This window comes from Sinocyclocheilus rhinocerous, unplaced genomic scaffold (assembly GCF_001515625.1).
Source record: "Sinocyclocheilus rhinocerous isolate Xijiao unplaced genomic scaffold, SAMN03320098_v1.1 scaffold925, whole genome shotgun sequence".
NCBI classification, from domain to species: Eukaryota; Metazoa; Chordata; class Actinopteri; order Cypriniformes; family Cyprinidae; genus Sinocyclocheilus; species Sinocyclocheilus rhinocerous.
In genome coordinates this window covers 98,986-119,354 of record NW_015646170.1, presented here as the reverse complement: position 1 = coordinate 119,354, position 20,369 = coordinate 98,986, and the positions used below count along the sequence as shown (strand labels likewise).

Sequence of the window (20,369 nt, the reverse complement as noted above, 5' to 3'; positions counted from 1 at the left end):
TCAAACAGCTCGCGAATACAGAGTAGATTCCACTTTCACGTCTCGTTTAAGATACATACGCATAAAATTGTATCAAAAAAAACTTCTCGGCATTCTCATTCTCTGTATATAATTATATATATATATATATCTGTAAATATATACATTTATAGATTATAAATATATAAATCTGTATATATATATTTTTTGTTTTTGCTTATCCGAAAAATCATCAGTTCCCTGACTCAAAAACCACAATATGATCCGTTGAACCATTATATATTTATATATATATATATATAGAGAGAGAGATAGAAAAAGGTGTAAAAAAGGTTGGACAACCCTGTGCTAACAGACATGTTTTTGGAGAGTTATACTTTTGTGATGTGAATAAATACCAATAAAAATATTATATACCTGCATTGCTTACACATCGTCTTCATTGCAGGCCTTGAGCTCAGAACTGGCCCAGGCCCGTGACGATTCCAAGAAGACCCAAAATGATGTTTTGCATGCAGAGAATGTGAAGGCCGGCCGGGATAAATACAAGACCCTACGCCAGATCCGCCAGGGCAACACCAAGCAGCGTATTGATGAATTTGAATCCATGTGATGGCTGTACATCCTCTTTGATCCGCCCCACTTTCCACCCTGTAGCCCTAATGCCTTCATGGCTGGCTTACAAGCACAGCTTTTACCTGCCCATACTTCTCCTATAGACCAATGATCCTTGACCTTTGATCCCCTTCAGAGAGCTTGAGGGACATGGCTGCCCCTCCCTCAAGCTTTGCCAAAGCTCTCTCCACCTGTGAACAGGCCATCAGGCAGTTTCCACGTATTGAGCTCCTCATAGCCCTACTCCAGAATCGTCCAGTTAGGAGCAAGTGGTGCATCGCACTGAACTCTTGAATGATGATTTTGATTTACTAAATGCTTGGAAATATGTATGAGTTTGAGATGAGTTTAAGCAAAATTAGTTTTTATGAAACGGCCATTTGTTTGTTTGTTTGTTTGTTTTTTGGCTACAGCTATATGCTCACAATGTGGAAAACAGCATTTTTCTTCTTTCATCCATTTTGTTTACTCCGTTGTAGTTAAGTGGGTTAGCAAGTCGAGGTTTGGAAGAAAAGTCTTTTTCAGGGTCATGTGAAAGTTGTGCGCTACTTAAGAGTCACAGTGCCACATCCACATACCCTGAAGAGCACAAATAGCACCTCTCCACACCAAAACCCTGACATCAAATCAAATTCAGAGCCACCGAAGTCAAGTGAAGAATGTAGAAACAGAGGCACCTATCTTTTGAATGAATGTGAACCATAACCAAAACTATGGATAACCAAAGGGAGGCTATCACTCTTTCTAGCCACGTGCAAACCGTGCATACATCCGTAATTACTGTGGATTTAGACTGGACAAGACCTTCGTTACAAGTTTTAAAGTGCAAGATGTTGTTTGATTCAGGTTCAAAAGATGTAGCTCTGAGCTGACAGAATGTGATAGAGGCCCTGTGACGGAGCGCTTGTGTTGGGTCCGTTGATCTTGACCGTAGAATTCTCCCAAACACCCAGTGTTTCTTGTCCAGTCTCCATATCGATGGTTTTCCCTGCCTGCCGGCTCACAAAGGCCAGGGCTGACAGATGGACAGGCAGTCAAACTGCTTGTTTTTAGTTTAATTCGTTTTGATTTAATTGCGATATTATGGGGAAACTGCTTGAGGAAATGAATTTGCTGAATCGATGGAAAGTTGTGTGCATGTGTGCGCTTTGTCTCTCTGTTCATCTCTGTTTTTTCCCCTTCATTTTTGTGTGAATGTATTAGTACACCTGCATGCACATGTGGTTGTTTTGCAATACCTGTGGCCTTTATGGCTGGGGAGCATATGAAAACATCAGTCCTGTTCTCAGGACGAATCGCTACCTCATTACTGTCAAACATGGTGACTGGTTAGTCAAACACTTGGTGTACGGCAGAGAGAGGCAAATGTTGTCATTTTCTTCTTTTTAAGTTTGTGTCACCCAGATCATAATATTATCATCTGCTTGTTGATCTCTTGAGAGGTTTACTGTAGGTAGATGTACTCTTACAATGATGCTTTGGCTGGTTAGGGTCATATGAAATTGTTTTATTTAGCAGCACTAAGATAGATAAGTGGCTGATAATTTATCCTCAAGAAAAACTGCAATTTAATACCAAAGCTATCTTGTCAGTATTTTATTCTTATTCAGCATGTGGAGTTATGACAACAGTTATGACAAATTGTGTGGTGTCTGGTCCTACTGCAGTGTGTTGACCGTTCCATAATGAAGCCTTTTAAGAATGTCCTGCGTTTTTCCCCATTCTTGTTCTTGATGCGCCTTCTCTCAAGATTTTACCCACCCAGAACCTTTTCAAAATTGTTAACAGGTCTTGGACCTATGGACTCCTCAAGGCTTTTTCACCATGCAATATTTTCTCTCCTCAGCTGGTATGTGTGGAAGTAGTGTGGAAGTAGAAACCCAGTAATCCTCAGTATTCATGACCTGTATGTCTTATTTCAGAGTTTGCATGGTAAAATATCTTCAGCATATACAGATATGTAGGCCAATAAAATAGTTTCCTTTTTTTTTATTTATTAATACCTGGACTTTTATTTTGCACTAATGTGCAAAGATGTCACTGTTTATTTAGTGTTTTTATGCTAACAACGACAGCTGGGGAAATGTTTGAACCTTACCTTCATACCAGAATGTTCAGGAAAGTTCAAAAGCACTTGTTTTGTCCTGCTTTTTTTCCAAGGCAGGTGTCCATGAGCGGATGTATTTGCCATAGCAAGATAAATGTTGTGCTTCCATTTTTTTTTGCTTCTAAAGATTTCTGAAACAAAACCACCAGCATTTGCATCTACTAAAAGGGAGAGAAAAACACTCAAGGTCACAATGTGTATTTGTTTGATTTTTCATTTTAATATTTGTTTTTGTTGTATGTTGTTTTTTGTTTTGTTTGTTTTTTTTCTTTTTGTTCATATAGCATTCTGTTACAAAGAAATTGTCATGTTGGCTGTGACTAATTATTTGGTTGAAAATAAAGATTGAATATTTATTTTCTGCTTATTTTCGTGCCATTCATTTTTTGTTTTTTTCACGTTAGTACAAATAGTCAGGGTTCGTAGGGGTGCTCGAAATCCTTGAAAATGCTTCATTTTTTTTTTTTTTTTTTTTTTTTTGGGGGGGGGGGGGAGCTGGGTTACAGTTTATTCCCCCCCTCTCTCTTTTTGTTCATATAGCTTTCTGTTACATAGAAATAACAATGTTGCTTGTGACTAATGCTTGGTTGAAAATAAAGATTGAATATTTATTTTCTGCTTATTTTCGTGCCATTCATTTTTTGTTTTTTTCACGTTAGTACAAATAGTCAGGGTTCGTAGGGGTGCTCGAAATCCTTGAAAATGCTTCAATTTTAATGTAGTGTTTTCAAGGTTTGAAAAGTGCTTGGATTTTGGATAAAGTGCTTGAAATTGCTGTTGCATTGGTTTTGTAGTAATTTGTTTTATTACTGAATAACGTTAGTTCACTTTTTAGATAAAATGCCTTTGACATAAAATGAAAACAGCTCCGCTCGAGTCTTTATTGACGCGCGCCCTCTGACGAACAGAGCGGGAGATAAAAACATGTCGGGAGGTTGCCGCTTCAGTCAGCGTTGGCTTGAAAATTACAAATACAAAAATTATGGTTAAAATGTAAAGTCACCTGTAAAGTCAGCTTTTTCATGGGAGAGTCTGTGCTTTCAAGTCGTGTAAAAGGTAAGCAAAATGCCCATGCTCAGTTAAACTAAATATTTATAACTGTCGCGAATCTCGCGATTAAAGTGAAATAATAAAATAAACATTTCAAAGTCAAAATGCAGCACGGGTGTTTTTATATTAATGCATCTCTAAAGTGAGCCGACTGCCTTCAGAGAAGTTTCAATGGCATTTTCGTTTAATCTCACCGACGTGTAATGTCTGATAAAGCAGCGTTTGTGAGCACCATAGACATAGCACAACTGCTTTGTGTACAGTCGATAACCGGGGGAAAAGCTGCATTCATGCAGTTCCAAAAGTGCCACCTAGTGGCAGACAACCTCATAGTTTAGCCTTTAAACTATTTTTAAGAAATAAAGAAAAGGGATGAGTCAAAAGTATAAAGAATTATTTTAATTTAAAGCACACAAACATCTTAATGTTTTTTTTGTTTGTTTGTTTGTTTAGAGTTTTGAAGGCACCTTAGCTTTTTGTTCTGAAAAACAGCAGACGGGCTTATTGGAAATGCAAATTCATCCTCTGCCATCAAACACGTTTAGAAACAAAATAATTCTTTATACTTCTGACTCATCCCTTTTCTTTATTTCTTAAAAATATTTTAAAGGCTAAAATGTGAGATTTGTCACTTTATAAAACTCTTTCTATTTGTGAAAACCTGTATTTGAACTGCAAATAATGTTTGTTTGTTTTAGTTTTTTTTGCAGTCATTTTATGGTTTAATATGTTACCATAGTCATTGCCCTACCCTGCTCATACAGTATTTATTTTATTTGTGCAGGTCTTAAAAAGCCTTTAATTTTATTTTTAAAATCCTTCAGATACCCTGTTAATTCTTTCTTTCTGTATTTTTTATTTTATAGTTTATATACTGTTTGTTGGCTATTTATATTATGCAATGCTATATGCAATCCAGATCAGTGGTTTTTAATAGTACAATAACATCTGATTTAAAGTAGAAAAACTCTAAACTGTGGTGAATTACATGTTTACACGCTCTTAAGTGCTGGAAAAGCTTGAAAATGCACCTAGAAAGTGCTTGAAAAGTGATTGAATTTGAACTGGGAAAAGGTGTAAGAACCCTGAAATAGTACAATATTTCTATGACCCAAATATGCACTGTAGTTTTGATTCATACTTTGCATAATGCATCTGAGATTTTAAACCATAGTAACTGATGAAAGGGTTGACTCGTATAAGTAAAAATGTTTCTTGCTTTCAGCAACTTTAAACAAAAATATGCATCAAATAAAAGGACAATATGGTTTATAAGAAAAGGGCAAATTAAGTTTTTCTTTGTAGCTTTAATTTTGCTAAAAAGATACATATTTGGAGATGACAGCAAAAACAAAATCCATAACATATTGAACAAGTCGCATATTTACCACCACACATTTATTACTCTTTGTAATACAATGCTTTGAACAACTAAAGCATCATTGGCAGTGGCCATTAAAAATGTTACCAAACTCACTGCTTCCTTTGGTCCTTAAGCAATAAAGCCCACTGACACATCAAATATTACTGAGACCTTAATACGCAACACCTAAACATCTCAGTCAGCAGGAAACGCTACTTTCCATTATTTCGTGCGCATCACGAGCTCACAGACTGCAATGATTTCTACAGAGTGACCTGGGCATTCTTAGGCGATTGAAGGCTGATTAATTGTTGATATAAAGGTAGTATGCAGAAAACAATTATCAGTGATGAATGCACATCAAACAGCTCGTCATGAACACTTGTCCAGCTTTATAAAGCATCCCTACCAAATGTGTTTTTCAATGATAAAGACCAAAAATACAATCAGTCTGTTGCTGTTATAGAACATTATCCACACTTAAACATATTAGTCAATACTAAAGGTAACATAACATGTACTCAGAAGCATTTGTGATACATTGATAGTAAACAAAAAAAAATATTACTTATCTAATTGAAAACAGTTGTCTGAACATGGTTCAGATTATTCAGATGTGTCTTAAGCACAATGCCATGTAGAGGCAAATACTCTATGCCCACACCACCGCCAAGAATGGCACACAGTGCCACTAGGCCAAAGGGAAGGCTCTTCTTGTTTCAAAATAAAAGGTGTTCCCATAACAAACATATTTCAGGCAGTATTTTTACCGCCACAGCTTAACAGCTCATTCCTTGCTCTTAAACTAAGCCCTCTTAAATGCATCAAAAATGACATCTGTCTTCATAGTTTTTGGAAAAAGTCTATTTGAAGTTAGATTTCAGATGTCAAAATGTTTAACAGAACAAGGCCAGAATTAATAGTATGTAAATGATCAGAACCTCCTGTTGTGTTCAAGAACTAGGTACAACTTCTGTGTTGGGGTCAAAATGTACCCACTTATTTTTGTCCAAAATTACCTGTAAAATATGTATGTATGTTTTGGTCATGGCTACTTGAAGTGACCATTTGTACAGTGAGGTGCAATTAACAAGTATAAATAGCATCTAACATTATTTGTACCTAGTATTTATTGCATTTTTTTTCTCCCACTGCTTTTATGTTGTCTTTTTCACAAAACCCTTGTAAGGGTAAAATGGGTCTGTTCTGCTTCTATTCAGTGCTGCAACAGTCTAGTAATTGAGGTCAAAACTCACATTTTTTGACTGCGAAACTCTATGAATAAACAGTGAATTTTCTTTAGATTAATCAGAAGGTGAGTCTCAATTTCAAATAAACATTTGAATCTTGATTCTTAAACTTTGAGTCTGATTTTTATGGAAGCCAGTGGGGGTCAGTTTGCCAATCAGGGTCACGAAAGCAATTTATTTATTTTTTATTTTTTTGGTACAGCCTTTCCAAAATATCTGTGTCGAAACTTTGCATGCACATTTATGACCCTAAATAATCCCAAAATTTCAAATAGTAAATATCTTAACCAGTATTTCAAGCTGTGGGTTAAATTGTCCCCAATGCAATAGAAGGGTTAAAAAAGATCACTGTTTAAATTGCTCAAATCCTGTCCCCATTTACTCCAATAACCCTACTTTATTTTTTTAAAGAAATAAGATCGTAAATATTTTGCTTTAAAATAAAATAAATTAGCTTGTTAATTACTGTCCCTTCTTCATTTTAGAAGCATTTAATGCTCTTCCTCAAAAACCTGAACCAATTATCTTCATAAAATGTTGCCCAAAATATTTCTTAATTTATACATGTACTACCTATTGTACATATCTTTGTGAGTGAATATACTTTTCATAGATCATATGTATATAAACATCTCTGAATTTAAGTTAAAAAGATACAATTTGTATCAACAAGGACAGGTATTCTCTGGCTACCCTAAGTCACATGTTATGAAAACAATTCTGGAATAATTAATGCCTGATGAAGTCTGCAAAACATTAAAGAAATCTGCACCTAATCAGGTCCCAAACTTAGTTGCTTTCAACAAGAGCAGGATACAGTATCATGCACCCATAATCTTAGCCAGAGATGTCCCTTGCTATAACTAAGGTACAGAGACAGAGCTGTCTTCACTACACTACACTTGTGGCTACATTCAGACCATTTATCCTATGATAACACTGACAGAACTACAGAATACCTAAGTTCATTCCCAAATTACAAGCAAGCACACCCTGACACATTTATCTCTATATGTAAACGAATAAAACATCACAAAATCATAATTAAAATGGCAATATAAGCAGTCAGTGATAGGCATGTTACTCCACTTTTGCATATAAAGAACCAAATTTAAATGTAACTAGATTATGGAGAATGTGATTAAGAAGAAACAAGCATAAAAAAAAAAAAGCAAGCAAATAATTCAAGTGAGAGTTGGCATTACATCACAAAGAGGAGGAAAAGCCAAAGACCTGCAGGATTATGGCTATATAAAAATATAAAGCTATTTTCATGATAGCACCTTAAATTTGAAAGCGATGATGTTTCAGAAATGAACAAACGTATATAAAAATATTTCTGAAATATTTTTTTCAGCCAAAAGAGAGGGTCCTGCCCTTTACACTCATTTCATATAAGTGAGGCTTGATCTGTTGACACAGATGAATGCAATGCTTTAAACATCTGTTTTCTCAAGTCAAATATATTTGTATAGCGCTTTGTTTCAAAGCAGCTTTTCAGATATAATAGCCAAGCTGTCCTAATAGATTCTATTGTAGACCATCTACACCTACAAATACTCTGGCCTTCTATCTCCTCTTACTGATTGCCATAAGTTACCAAACTGCATTGAATTTGATAAACAGCAATAGAAAGTGCCTTGTGATTCATTACATGCTCACCTGAACATAATCATGAACATAAAGTAAAACATTTCAGAAAATAAATAGCAAAAAAAAATAAATATCACACACACACACATCACAACATTCACACTTCTAGTCTATAAAATGTCTTTTATAGCTATATTCTCCTCTTAGGTCAGCCAACAAGAAATCAAACATGCTTAATATTATGGTGTCCATGTTTACAAGGTCATAACTTTCTCAAAGCTGAGAATTTAAATCGGATACTTTTAATGCAATGCTTTACATAAATAGATGCCTCAATTTCATTAGAGTGCAAGAAGCTGCCAGAGAGACAAAGTTTACAGAGAGCGGGTCACTGTTAAAGGGATAAACCAATTCAAAAAGAGTCTCTCATTATTTACTCAGCACCATGCCATCCCACAATGTGTATAACTGTCTTTCTTCACAAGAACACAAGATTTGTGAGATTTATGTTCTTAAGTGACAAGCCTCTGTGCTTCACAAACTTCACAATGCACTTACATCACATTTCACAGCATGCTGACGTTTACATCAGGTGAACACACCTTTGACACCTTTGACAGTTGGCCAGAAGATGGTTTACATTTAAAGAAGTTAATATAATAGTATTTTTCTCACACACACTTATCGTTTCACCTCAGAAAACACTGATTCATCAGCTGGAGTAGTATGGTTTACCATTGTGTTTTGTGTGGCTTTTGAAGCATCATCTTTGGGTGTCCCATATATTTATGGTCTCCCCAGAGATTTTTTTTTTTTATTCTCTGTTTGTGTTCATCTGAAGAAAGAAACTCACACATTTGTGAAAATGTGAGGGTGAGTAAATGATGAGAGTATTTTCATTTGACCTCAGCGCTTAGTATCCAGCATGGTTCTTTTCTGCCAAGATGGCTGCTGCCAGCTGTTGGGCGTCAGTCACATGAGGGTACCGCCCCATGACCAACTGCACTAGCTCTGTGGGGAAAATGTTGCACAGGTTGGTAAACACTTTCTCTCGTACTTCCTGGTAACGACTCAAGGAAAGTGGCTCCTGGTGCTGGTGTGATAAAGCATGGGGCAGATGGGGGGGAGGAGGAGCAGAAGGACAGCCCCAGGGCATCCGCCACATCTGTTCACGGTTCTTTGAAAGATCCTGGAAACTGAAGGGCTCATAGCATTGTTGTGGGTGCTGTCTGTAATATGGATCCCAGCTGGTCTTTCGCTCTTGGGATACGTAGGGTTTTCTAGGAAGCAATGGAGAGTGTTCATAAAGCCTGGAGTCCGACACGCTGTCCACACGTGTTGAGGCAAGGCCACGACCCAGTGGAGAGTTCTGGGAGTGAGTGTTGCTCTGGCAGAGAGGAGGATAGTCTCCAGGATAGCTTGAGCGGGAGCCTACCACTTGATGCTGGCGTTGTGGAGACATGTAGGAGACAGAGTGCTGGAAATGGGGGTCTTGCTGGTCTTCTGGAACAAAACTATGAACACTAGGTATGCTGTGGTGGAATCCTGGGTGATTAGATGTAGCAGGAGATGGAATGAACCCTGGAGGAATAACAGAGGGTAACTGATAATTTCTACGATGATGATGGTGGTGATGATGACACTTGATTCCTTCATCCAGTAACAAATCAGGAGAACTCATGCAAGAATGCTCATTGTGGGTTGCCATGCCATAAGAATCAGAGCTCATGCTGCCATCGCTGCTGCAATCTGATGCCACTGAGCTGGTCCGTGGATCAGCATCAGACAGGAAGTGACGCTCTGGACTGCTCTGAGAGGGCAGGCTTAGGCCAGAATATGCCCTAACCATGGAGTAATAAAGACCGGGAGATTCACAGTTTGTGTGTGGTTCTGCTTGAGTCTGCTTGTGATCTTTCAGGTCCTGGCTATACCCATGACAGGAAGGAGGACCACCTGGAGCTGGAGGAAGAGCTAGGTTGTTCTTATACAGGTCTGCTTTAGTTTTGGAACACATCTTATCCTCCACATCACTGTAAGAGAGGGCACGGATACTGGGATCCAATTGCCTCTTTGGCAGAGATCGTTTACCATCACCAGCTTTATCATTACGGGAGCCTCCAGGCTCACTGTGGCTTTTCACGAGACCCGTCTCTACCACACTTTTAACTGTGGAGTTCTTGGCACTGGCACGGAGCTCATCTGCTACCGCTCGCTGTGGCTGTGTACCACGCTCTGGATGGTAAAACTTACACTTGTGCCCGTAGGTACATTTCTTTCCTAATGGAAATAAAGGGGGAAAAAGTGCTTAATTTGTAAATTGAAAGGTGCAGGAATGCAAAGGCGGCTGCAGGTACCGGAATGCATACATAATACGTGCTTAAAATAACATATGTAATTTACTCAGAGCTTACAGGCCTCAATTTCAAATAATTTGTGTGATATAAATATTGTGGCAGTTGAAAATAATAGTAAGCTACTCACATTCAGATAAATAATATATTTTCAATTAAAAATTGTGAAATTTGACTACAAAAGTCAGTGTTCCTGCCAGTCTCGTAACATTCATATCATAGTCAGATTCATGATGAAATGTTTAGCTGCTTGCATCTTAGGCAACTGTACAACGGCATTAAAAACACTTACCATATGGACAGGGCTGTTTCTTATGCTCTGGAATGATGGGTCTTTTTCTAAGAAAATTCTCCAGACTTGGCCCATGTCGACCCAATGGATCATCAGGAGGCATAAACCTAAGAGATTTTTTTTCCCATATTATTATTATTATTTTCATAAAGAGGAAAGAGAGCAAATTGAAGTATACTGAAAACACTGAAATTTAGATTTGTGTTCAACATTCATATTCCTCATAATACCAGATTCAATAGACTTACTTATCATTTACAAAGGAGTACATCAGAAGGCGTTCATCAATAAATTTTTTCCATTCCGGTTTCTCAACAGCCAAGTCTCTGTAGTTGTCATTGGAGACAATAATGCCATCTGATTCATAAGCTAGCTTAACAATAAACCTGTCATCATAGCAGACTACTCTGCGGCCCTGGACACGACGTGATGGTGTAAATACAAGAATCTTATCCTTTTCCAGACGTCTCAAAATCTCCTGATCTGTAAGGGGGGAAATAATTGTTTGATTGGTAGATATAGGTAGTCACAGGCTGTGATACATGTTTTCTATTAAACTGCGATAAAAAAAATAACTATTGAAAAAAAAAAAAAATCAGATACCATTAAAAGTATTTACCTAATATAACCTAACAAGAAAAATATTCACAGACAAGTTTAAATAACATTTGTTCAGTTGATGGCCTGATTGCAAATCTTTTCACCTGTGATAAGAGCATCAGGACGGGACTGTTCTTTCCTCCAGGCAGGGACAAAAACTGTAATGTCTCGATGGCCACGTTCAAGAAACCAGTCAACTGCGAGCTGAATGCCTTGACAGGAGAACATCTCCTTATTGCCATGGCTGTAAAAATGAGAAAGTTATAATTAAAAATAAACAACTGTAACTGTAAATACATAATAAACTTTAAATAAAGTGAATTCACTGTTGGTTTTTTTATTCGAAATTTTGCAAAGCAAATAGTTTGTACACATTTACACACACACAATTTTCACATACTGTATGTGTGTATGTACGTAATTGTAAATATATTAATACTCAGCGTAAATGAGTACAGCCACTTTGAAGCTTTTTTCACAATTGAACAATTTCTTATTACCTAAAATAATTTCTTATTATTACACAAAGCAAAGAAGTTCTAGAGGCCAGGATCATAAAAGGCATTAGGTCTGAGTCTGACCATTCAATGGTGTTTCCATGGTGAGGGATTAAAGTACTGTCAATAAATGGAAACATGAAGAGTCTCATATCTTCTCGTGCATTGTATGGTTAAGATCATACAAATTGTGTGTTGTATTCATAGGGGCTGATCACATAGGTGTGTCATGGTCATAGTGCCACCTGCTGACATTTAACGTCTACATTTACCCATTTAAATGGATGTGCCCTTGACAAAAAAAATAAAAATAATAAATAAATAAATAAAATAAAAGAATCTTCTCAAAGAATCTATCAAATAATTTTGATCTATTAATTTTTTTTTAGCAGATACGATCTGACATATTTGTTGGTTGTGGCCCACTATGACTAATATGCCTATTAGGGGTGTGAAGCTACACTGGTCTCACGGTTCGGTTTGGTTACGATTATCATGTCATCGATTCGGTTCAATTCGATATCACGATGCATTACAATGCATTGACAATGCACTGCATCCTCAATTTTACTTCACATTTATACAATTTTGTCAATAAATACAAGCAGTCAGATACATGAACTGTACCTGACCTGGTTTCTTAAGTTAGTGGTATTACCCCCTGCTAGTGATGTGACATTTGAACCGAGGCATCGGTGCTTGTGTCGAGAATAAATGGGCGTGCCAGATGAAGCTACAGGCTTTTGGCTGCTATATTTTTTATTAACCACCAGATGGCGCTGTTTTCGAGACACTCGAAGCTTTGAATCTTTTCCCGAAACAGTCAGAAGAAAGCCTCAGTGCTTCATTTGTCCATCCCTACCCCGTACATATTTAATTGTGCGTGACATGATTTACACACAGCGTGTGTCTTCTCCAGGTCGTGCTCAGGTTGTTCATAAAAGCCGAAATGTGGCAAGATGTCGGATTTTAATGTAGTTTTAAAGCATTTTTAATTACTCGCACTCGCATCTCGCCTCGATCTGCAATTAGGCGCGTTCGATTTGAAGCAGCGCTGCAGGATGAGTGTATGACATCAACCGCGTACTTGGTCATACACTAATCATTCTGCGCAGCGAACGCGCCTAATGTACGCTACCGCGGCAAAGCACGTTTGCGACAAATGACGTCAGAAAAGCGTCAGTACGTTATAATCAGTTATGGTCTATTACTGAACCGATACTGAATCGTCCTCGTCTGCATCGCGATGCATCGAAGAAACGATTAATTTCGACACCCCTAATGCCTATGTGCACACAAGAAGTCCACGCTTCTCAAAACATTGTACATATGGAGAACAATTCATCCTGAGAAAACATGCTTAGTTTCATGAATTTCTGATGCTCAGATGGCTAACAAAAACCATAGCAAAACCATCAGCCATTTCAACTCAAAATTCAACTCAATGAGTGCTGTAAAAGATGAGTGCTGTAATAATGTTGTCCACTAGAGGTACAGGATAAGAAATCTTTTTAGACTAATCTTTTTCTATCAGTTTACATTAGTTTGAACAAAAAAGTGAACAAAACCAGTTTATATAGTGCACTGTCAATATTGTTTTATAGAATTAAAGTAAATCTGTAATGTGCTTATAAATCATTGAATGTGAATTTATCTATAATATATATCACATTAATATTGAAACAATTATTTTTCAAGTTACCAGACATTAAAAAGTTGCTGTCCATTTAAAATGAAGAATAAGATAATATAGTATAGTATTTCACACTAAGTCCTGTTGTATGAAGAATAAAACAAACACATATATTCTAAACTGCAAGCATATACTGCAAGTAATCATACAGATGGGACACTCTCATATACCTTGACACCAACTCAGAAGGACCTGCAGCCCTGTTGCAGACCTGCAAAGTAGTATTTTTATATTGCAGTATTACAATATTATAATATAAAAATATAAAAAATAAAAAACTTGCCCCTTTTAGACTAGCACTCTATTCACTAACTGCTTGTTTTCTTTAAAAAAAACTAACACTCGCTTCTCTTTTCTTTTTTTATTCTATTTCTTTTCTTTTTATTTATTATACAATTAACAAAAGCAAAAAAGGCCTCTGACACTAGCTTGCTCTATTCTTTTTCTATTCTATCCATTTTCTTTTTATTTATTATATAATTTTAAAAAAAAAACTTGCTACGTGTAAGCTAACGGAGACTTGTTATAGCACTTGTGTATCATTGCTCTTTTGTTGATTTTGATTGCTTCCATTGTCCTCATTTGTAAGTCGCTTTGGATAAAAGCGTCTGCTAAATGACTAAATGTAAATGTAATATGTACATTATATATATATATATATATATATAATAAAAATCAGTGTGGCAGGGGTGTACTAATCAACATCTGTCTGTTTTACCCAATTTATCCTTTTGGGGTATTAGCCATTTTGATATTTTTCGTAAAATGTTTCATGAACGCATTGATGTTTCGTTAAAAAGTCAGTATGCATCATTGTCACCATGTCCTGAAGGTACTCAAAATGTTTAGAGTCAGCACCACTTTTTTTCATTCCTAATGGAATGTAGAAAAAAATGCTAATAGCTATTGATTAGCCAATTTCATGAGACTATCATTAATATATATCTTGGGTCATGCAGACTAGACTAAACAGTTTTTGTTTACCATTTCACAACATCCGGCGTGTGACGTATGTACGTGCTCTGACATAGTACCACTTGCAGCAATATTTGTGATCATTACAATTACCACAGGCATAACCCCTGCTACTTCAGGTCATGTCATATAAATGGATTATTTAATGATTTATCAATGATAAACATTATATTAAACCACACAATTGTATGTGCTTTTTAGTTTTTGGATTCTCACCTCATGGCCACATTGCTGCCATCAATAACAATTGGGCGGAGGTTATCCTTATCTTCCACAGAAGGGGACTCTGACCGGCGAGAGTCAAGTGAGTCAGAGAAACTGCAGAAAGAAGATGTGCCAGAGGATGATGATGATGATGTGGAAGTGGATTGGGAGAGAGTCTGTGTCCCACCGTCATTCTCTGGCTTACTGCCCAGTTTTACCAGCTCCCCAAGAACATCATTGATCAGTGCATCTGACCCGAGCTTGTTCAGAACCAGCCGAACTAAGTCTTCTGCATAGCCGAGTTTAAGGGCAAACTCCATCTTTGTCTGGTATTCCCTGAGTGTATCCACAGGGCCTGGCTCTTGGTGTACCATATCCAGAACCAGTGAATCCATATCCAGACTTGGAGACCAACAGTGTGGTGGGTGGACTGCATGGATGGACCCATCACCAAGCGTATCGACAAGAGGATGACTGTGGCTATGTGCAGGCTCACTGTCTGACCCTGCACTTTCCTCTGAGTCATCTTGTGGAGAAGAACCGCAGCTCCTAGTGCAGGGGGCCACAACGTCACCTGTGTCAGATGAACCACTGTCCATGATAAGTCCAGCGTCAGCGCCGGTCTGCTGGTCTGTAGCCTTCACATGAAGGTAATCTAGATCCAGCCCCAGTTCGAGGATGTGGCCTGTTCCATCATCCAGATGGTCTTTCAGGCCCATGAATCTGCAACAAACATCCAATGCTGTTCTGACTGAGAGTCTTGCTGACCCCTGCCACCTGTTATTCAGCCCTCAGATCGCCTTTCGGAGGTAAACCTGGTGAAGGAGAGAGGGATACTTTAAGAGACTCCCATAGTAATCCAGGGAACAATGAGAGGTGTCTAAGTTGCTGAACTGCTAAAGCATGCTTGAAGCAGATGGGGTTAAAAGCTCCACTAAAGGACACGACATCAGTAGTGAGAGAAATGAGAGAGACAGAAAGTTCTATTGTCTTCACTCTCCACAATTTTCGGCAGAACACCCATCATTCACAAAGTTCTACAGTTTGCCTTGTTTCTTTATCGAATGTTTTGGCATATTCATTGTGATTTTAGCTATTGATAGTGTCTAGAACTCTAACCCTAAAATTAAAAATAAATAAATAAATTCTGTCATCATTTACTTCCTTAAGTAGAGTCTGATGAGACCAAAAGTTGCATCATGCCACCTAGGGCCATAAATTCCCCAACTGTATAGGAAAAACCAAGTAACATCAAAGGAATGGACCAAACAGAAATTCCTGGAGGCCCTGGCAGATTCAGACCACTTCCTCGGTCAGCAAGTAGCCCCCCATCATTGTTGCCTCACCCGTCATCCAGAGTCAGAAGAATAATTCCAAAGCTCACCTTTCTTTGTTTTACTTTGGAAAAATCCAGTTTAACTTTCACCTTCTTTTTGGAGCTTCAAAGTTCTGGACCCTGTTGACTTTCACTGTATGGTACGCTGAAACATTCTTTAAAATATCTTCTTTTGTGCTCCACAGATGAAAAGCTATTGAAACTGTCAAGTATCCAATTGTTGCTAGGCTGCAGCTGCTATACAAAGGTGCCCCATGTGTCTGACTTGTCTACCAAAAAAAAAAAAAAAGAGTTCACCAGACCAATCTGTGCATCACTCGCTCTCAGAGGGTGGGAATGGGGGAGGGACGGGGGAGAAAAATATAAAACATTATTCCCTCACGACAATGAGCATCTGATGGATTAAAGTTTTTGAAAATCAAAACTGACCAATGCCTGCCTACATGAGCTTGCCAGTAGCATCACTTTTGATTTGTTGGCATTTTTCAAATCTTGCCTGTGAGCAAGCCAGGCATGGACCATTTGTCATTAATGAGTAATGATTATGTTACACATGCTGTTTGATTTAACGGAATGTGTATGCATGTGTGTGAGAGAGTGTGTATGAAGTTTAAGAGAATGAGTAGGGTTCCTAAAAGACAGTGTGTGTGTGTGTGTGTTGGAGGGCCTTGGAAGTTATTGAGGTTGTGAGGAACATCGTCTAAGCCGTCTACTCAGCCTTGTGCAGACAATAGAGTGGGCCGTCGCCAAGTGAGGACTGGGGGGGGCTGCCAGCAGGGCAACAGATGTCTACTGAGGCCACTGGGGAACAAAAACTGGTATTCTCCTTTTCCAGCACCCAAAAGAGTCAGCCACTGCATTTTCTTAACTGTCTGGGGTCACGTGACACAAATGGAAAGCTTGTCTTAATTCTGAAGTGCAAACACCCTCCTTCTGGGATTCTTGATGACCACTTCAAATTCACACATAAAAAACACTTTCTGAAATGGCTTCCGCTATCCTTCAGCCCCACATAACCTGAAGCACATCATACATCAACCAACCCAGTTATTAAAAAGGGACAGTAAAGGGAGAGGGCCTCCAGTTCCTTTGCAAAACCCTAAGAGTGGCAGAGCAAGCCAAAACTCCATTCTCTGACATCAAGATCTCTGCATCGATGTCCTTCTAATTTTCCTTTTCAAATAAAGTGGAAATCAGCACGAATATGCAGCAGAATCTCTATGACAGCTGTCCTTAAGATATTCTGGACACCTGTTCTTACAAGAGCCTCCGAATCCCACAAACCAAGCAAAGGCAAGTGACTTTAAGTAACAGTTACTACTAACAACTAGTAAACAAAAAACATGAAATTAAATATTCATTCAACATGGAGGAAATATGTGCTTTCAATAAATGTTACATAAGAAAAATAAAAGATCTGTTACATAGACACTTAATGCACTTAAAAAAAAACTTTAAAAAAACAGACTTACCATAAGTCCAGGAATATCCAACCCAAAAGTTCTTGCGGTTAATTAAAATATCTCTTCTCAGTTCAGCACTGGCTAACTTCCATGCACAAAATATATATTTTCCTTGTTGCACTCCAACTCAAAACCAAGAAGCAGAAACCAAGTAGGGATGCACAAATCCAGTCAAGCAGATGAAGGGCCCCAAAACCCAAAAAGTTTGAAGATGTGACACTCTGTGCTGTAGACTGTGTTCCGTCAGAAGACAATGAGAGCTTGAGCAGATGGAGCTACAATGTCTACCATTCCCCGATAGGCCAGTCGCTGTGCGTGGACCAATGAGAGCGCAAAGTGCTCACAATTGAGTGTAAATACTGACACACACTCTCACTCGCATTCTCTGATGCACACACACAGTTGATATTCTAAGGGAGTGTGGGGATAAGCTAGTGGCTGTCCAAAAGGTCTTCCCCCACGCGGTTCATGAATAAACGAGGGGTGCGCGGTCAACAATGGAGCCACACAAAAGAGGCCTTAGCAGGCAGCTGCAGCACGAGGCCTTAGTCATTAGGGAGCAGGCTGGCAGTGGAAAACACCTGGCTCGCTTAGGGACTACAGCAGCTCTCGCTTCTTTGTTTATTTGACAGGGGGGATGGGGGTCTGGTTCGGATACAAACAATGGGCTGAATTATGTTAAAAGCATTGCGTGTGTCTTTAAAAAAAAGGGCTGGGTGAAAGGGAGGATGAGGGTGCTAGTGTGTGAGAAAGAGGGCAAAGGGTTAGATGGGTATTTGTGTGTCGGGGGGGGGGAGAATCTACACACAATTAGTTTGTAGGAAAAAAAAGACATCTTCATTGTTGTGCCACACTTCCACAAAATGGCTTTTTAGAGAGGACAGATAAAACAAGAGGCCAAGCCTTAAGATTTAGGTTGTTGTCATTTAAGGTTATGAAAGTCTTGAAAAAAGAAGGCAAGGAAAGCATGTGATTCCATAAAATCAGTGCACAGCATCAATACCAAGTATCTTTGTCTGACTCCAAATTAACCTGAAGAACCTAACCTTTATCAAAGCATACTTATCCAAACAAACTCAATCTTAAAGCAAGAGAAGACAAACTGGGTTTTAGGCCGAATTAACAGCTCTTCAAATATAGATCCTAGGATCAATGTTTTAGCATAACCCTAACCATTCACAAGCATAAAAACAGCTAAAACAGACTAAAAACTCAGTTACTATTTTAAACAATGGACATGCTTGTGGGGTAAAACTTCATGTATGACATTAGCATTCTCTTATATTCACTGGAGGTTTTTTGTTGTTAGGCTACAATAATCAAGAAACAGAAAATAGTTTTTTTTTTTTTATGCAAGCTTAGATTACATGATGCTTAGATGAAGTGTAGTTAATGAAAACTAAAGTAAAAACTAAAAGTTAATTTTTGCGACTGGGTCTCAAATTAAGGTTCCGAAAATCATCAAATAAATGTACATTTTCTATTTAGCAGATGACTTTTACAGTGTTACATGAGAATTTCATTAGCAAAACGACAATCTCTGTCAACCTCAGTGCAAAAGAAGAGAGAACAAAATAAATTTGATAAAATTAATATTTGTTGATTGACATCAACTGTACACAATACAAAAAAAAAACTGAACTTATTTTAAACAATGAACTTAATTTACAATTCACATTAAACTTAATATTACCTCTATTGCTTTTTCTTTCTAAGCAAAACCTCTTTATTTGGCACAGTTCACTTCCCTAAGCAAAAACATCCTTTATACAGTACAAGACCTGTACAGTGTACACACAAAATCATGCAGTTCCAGCTTGTAATTTTAAGGTGCTGTGTCCAATTTATTAGACCTTTGATGTAACTTAGTACATGATATATAATATAAATAATAAAATATATAATAAAAACAAATTGATGAAATTAAACTGAGATGGTTTGTTACGACTATAATGTGTGTGTATGCGTTTTAATAGGATCAATTGTTGGCTACAGGGGATAAACCCATCAAAATTAAATGTTAACCTACTGCACATTAATTTGCAAGATTTCTGTATCAGGGGTGTAGCATATAAAATAAAATGCAAATTCAAGCATTTAACTCAAGTTCGATTAAATAATTTCAAGAAACGCTTTAAAGTCATTTGAAAGACACACACACGCATATTTTAACGGAGGTATGTTGAGTTTGCAAGCTAAACGTGTGTGTGTGTGGGTGTGTGTAAATGCGTTTTTTGTTACTGTGCTGCGCAAGTCGTCCGTTATTTCCGACACTTGATCAAGCCATGACATCCTTCTCATGTCTTTGTGTTGGCAGCCCTACTTATATATATATATATATATATATTTTTTTTTTTTTTAAACAGCTACCATTGGGGTAGCTATTACTGCACAAACTGATCATTCTCTTTCTATAAAACCCGTAAACCAGTTTTAACTCTACAGCGAAAATAGCTCTATAGCGGCTGACCCGAAAAGTGCAGTTATTGCTTATTAGAATAAAATCAAATCCCACACATTTAGCATATGCCTTTTTTCCGCGCTGGTGCGACGTCACAAGTACGCTGCTTACTGTGCTTACAGTATTGTTTGTCTTGTATGAAAGGCTAGTAAGAAATCAGAAAGGCTAATAAATGTTATCATCTACTTACCTCGGCTGCTAGGCCACTAACAGATTTCAGAATCTATTCGGGACATTCTTGTAATAATTTAGTTTAAAAAGGCAGCTTGCACTTAGAAGTTTAACTGAAATCATGCAAGTTTCAGATGTGCCTATTACATGAATCTGCAGATCCTGATGACAGCGGAGAAAGGAGGCCTCAAAATATTCAGTTGAACATGTCCATTGCCTACTGGTTAGTAGTACATAATGCAAAAAAGTGTGTTTTTAGCTATCAGTCATACAATTAACATGACTGAACAAAAGGATAAATACATAGCGTCCAGACTGACATTAACACCAGGGCCACTGGACATGCTAATGACTTATGCTGACTCTCTA

General features: G+C 37.8%; 2 protein-coding genes across 2 annotated transcripts in view; one reads left to right on the top strand and one right to left on the bottom strand.

Annotated features, from left to right (window-relative positions):
• Positions 1-2,946, top strand: part of LOC107707084 (radixin-like) — a 40,822-nt gene extending 37,876 nt beyond the window's left edge. Inside the window, exon 15 of the mRNA XM_016510967.1 lies at positions 428-2,946. Coding sequence (XP_016366453.1) covers positions 428-592 — 165 coding nt within the window. The 3' untranslated portion in view covers positions 593-2,946. The remainder of the gene's footprint in view (positions 1-427) is intronic.
• Positions 2,947-8,678: 5,732 nt separating this feature from the next.
• On the bottom strand, positions 8,679-15,288 carry LOC107707081 (probable ribonuclease ZC3H12C). Its single transcript, XM_016510962.1, has 5 exons — positions 14,582-15,288; positions 11,305-11,444; positions 10,849-11,083; positions 10,601-10,707; positions 8,679-10,234 (listed from the first exon to the last, which is right to left on the bottom strand). The coding sequence occupies exons 1-5, from the start codon at positions 15,286-15,288 to the stop codon at positions 8,871-8,873; spliced, it is 2,553 nt and encodes an 850-aa protein (XP_016366448.1). The 3' UTR covers positions 8,679-8,870.
• Between the last annotated feature and the right edge of the window lie 5,081 nt (positions 15,289-20,369).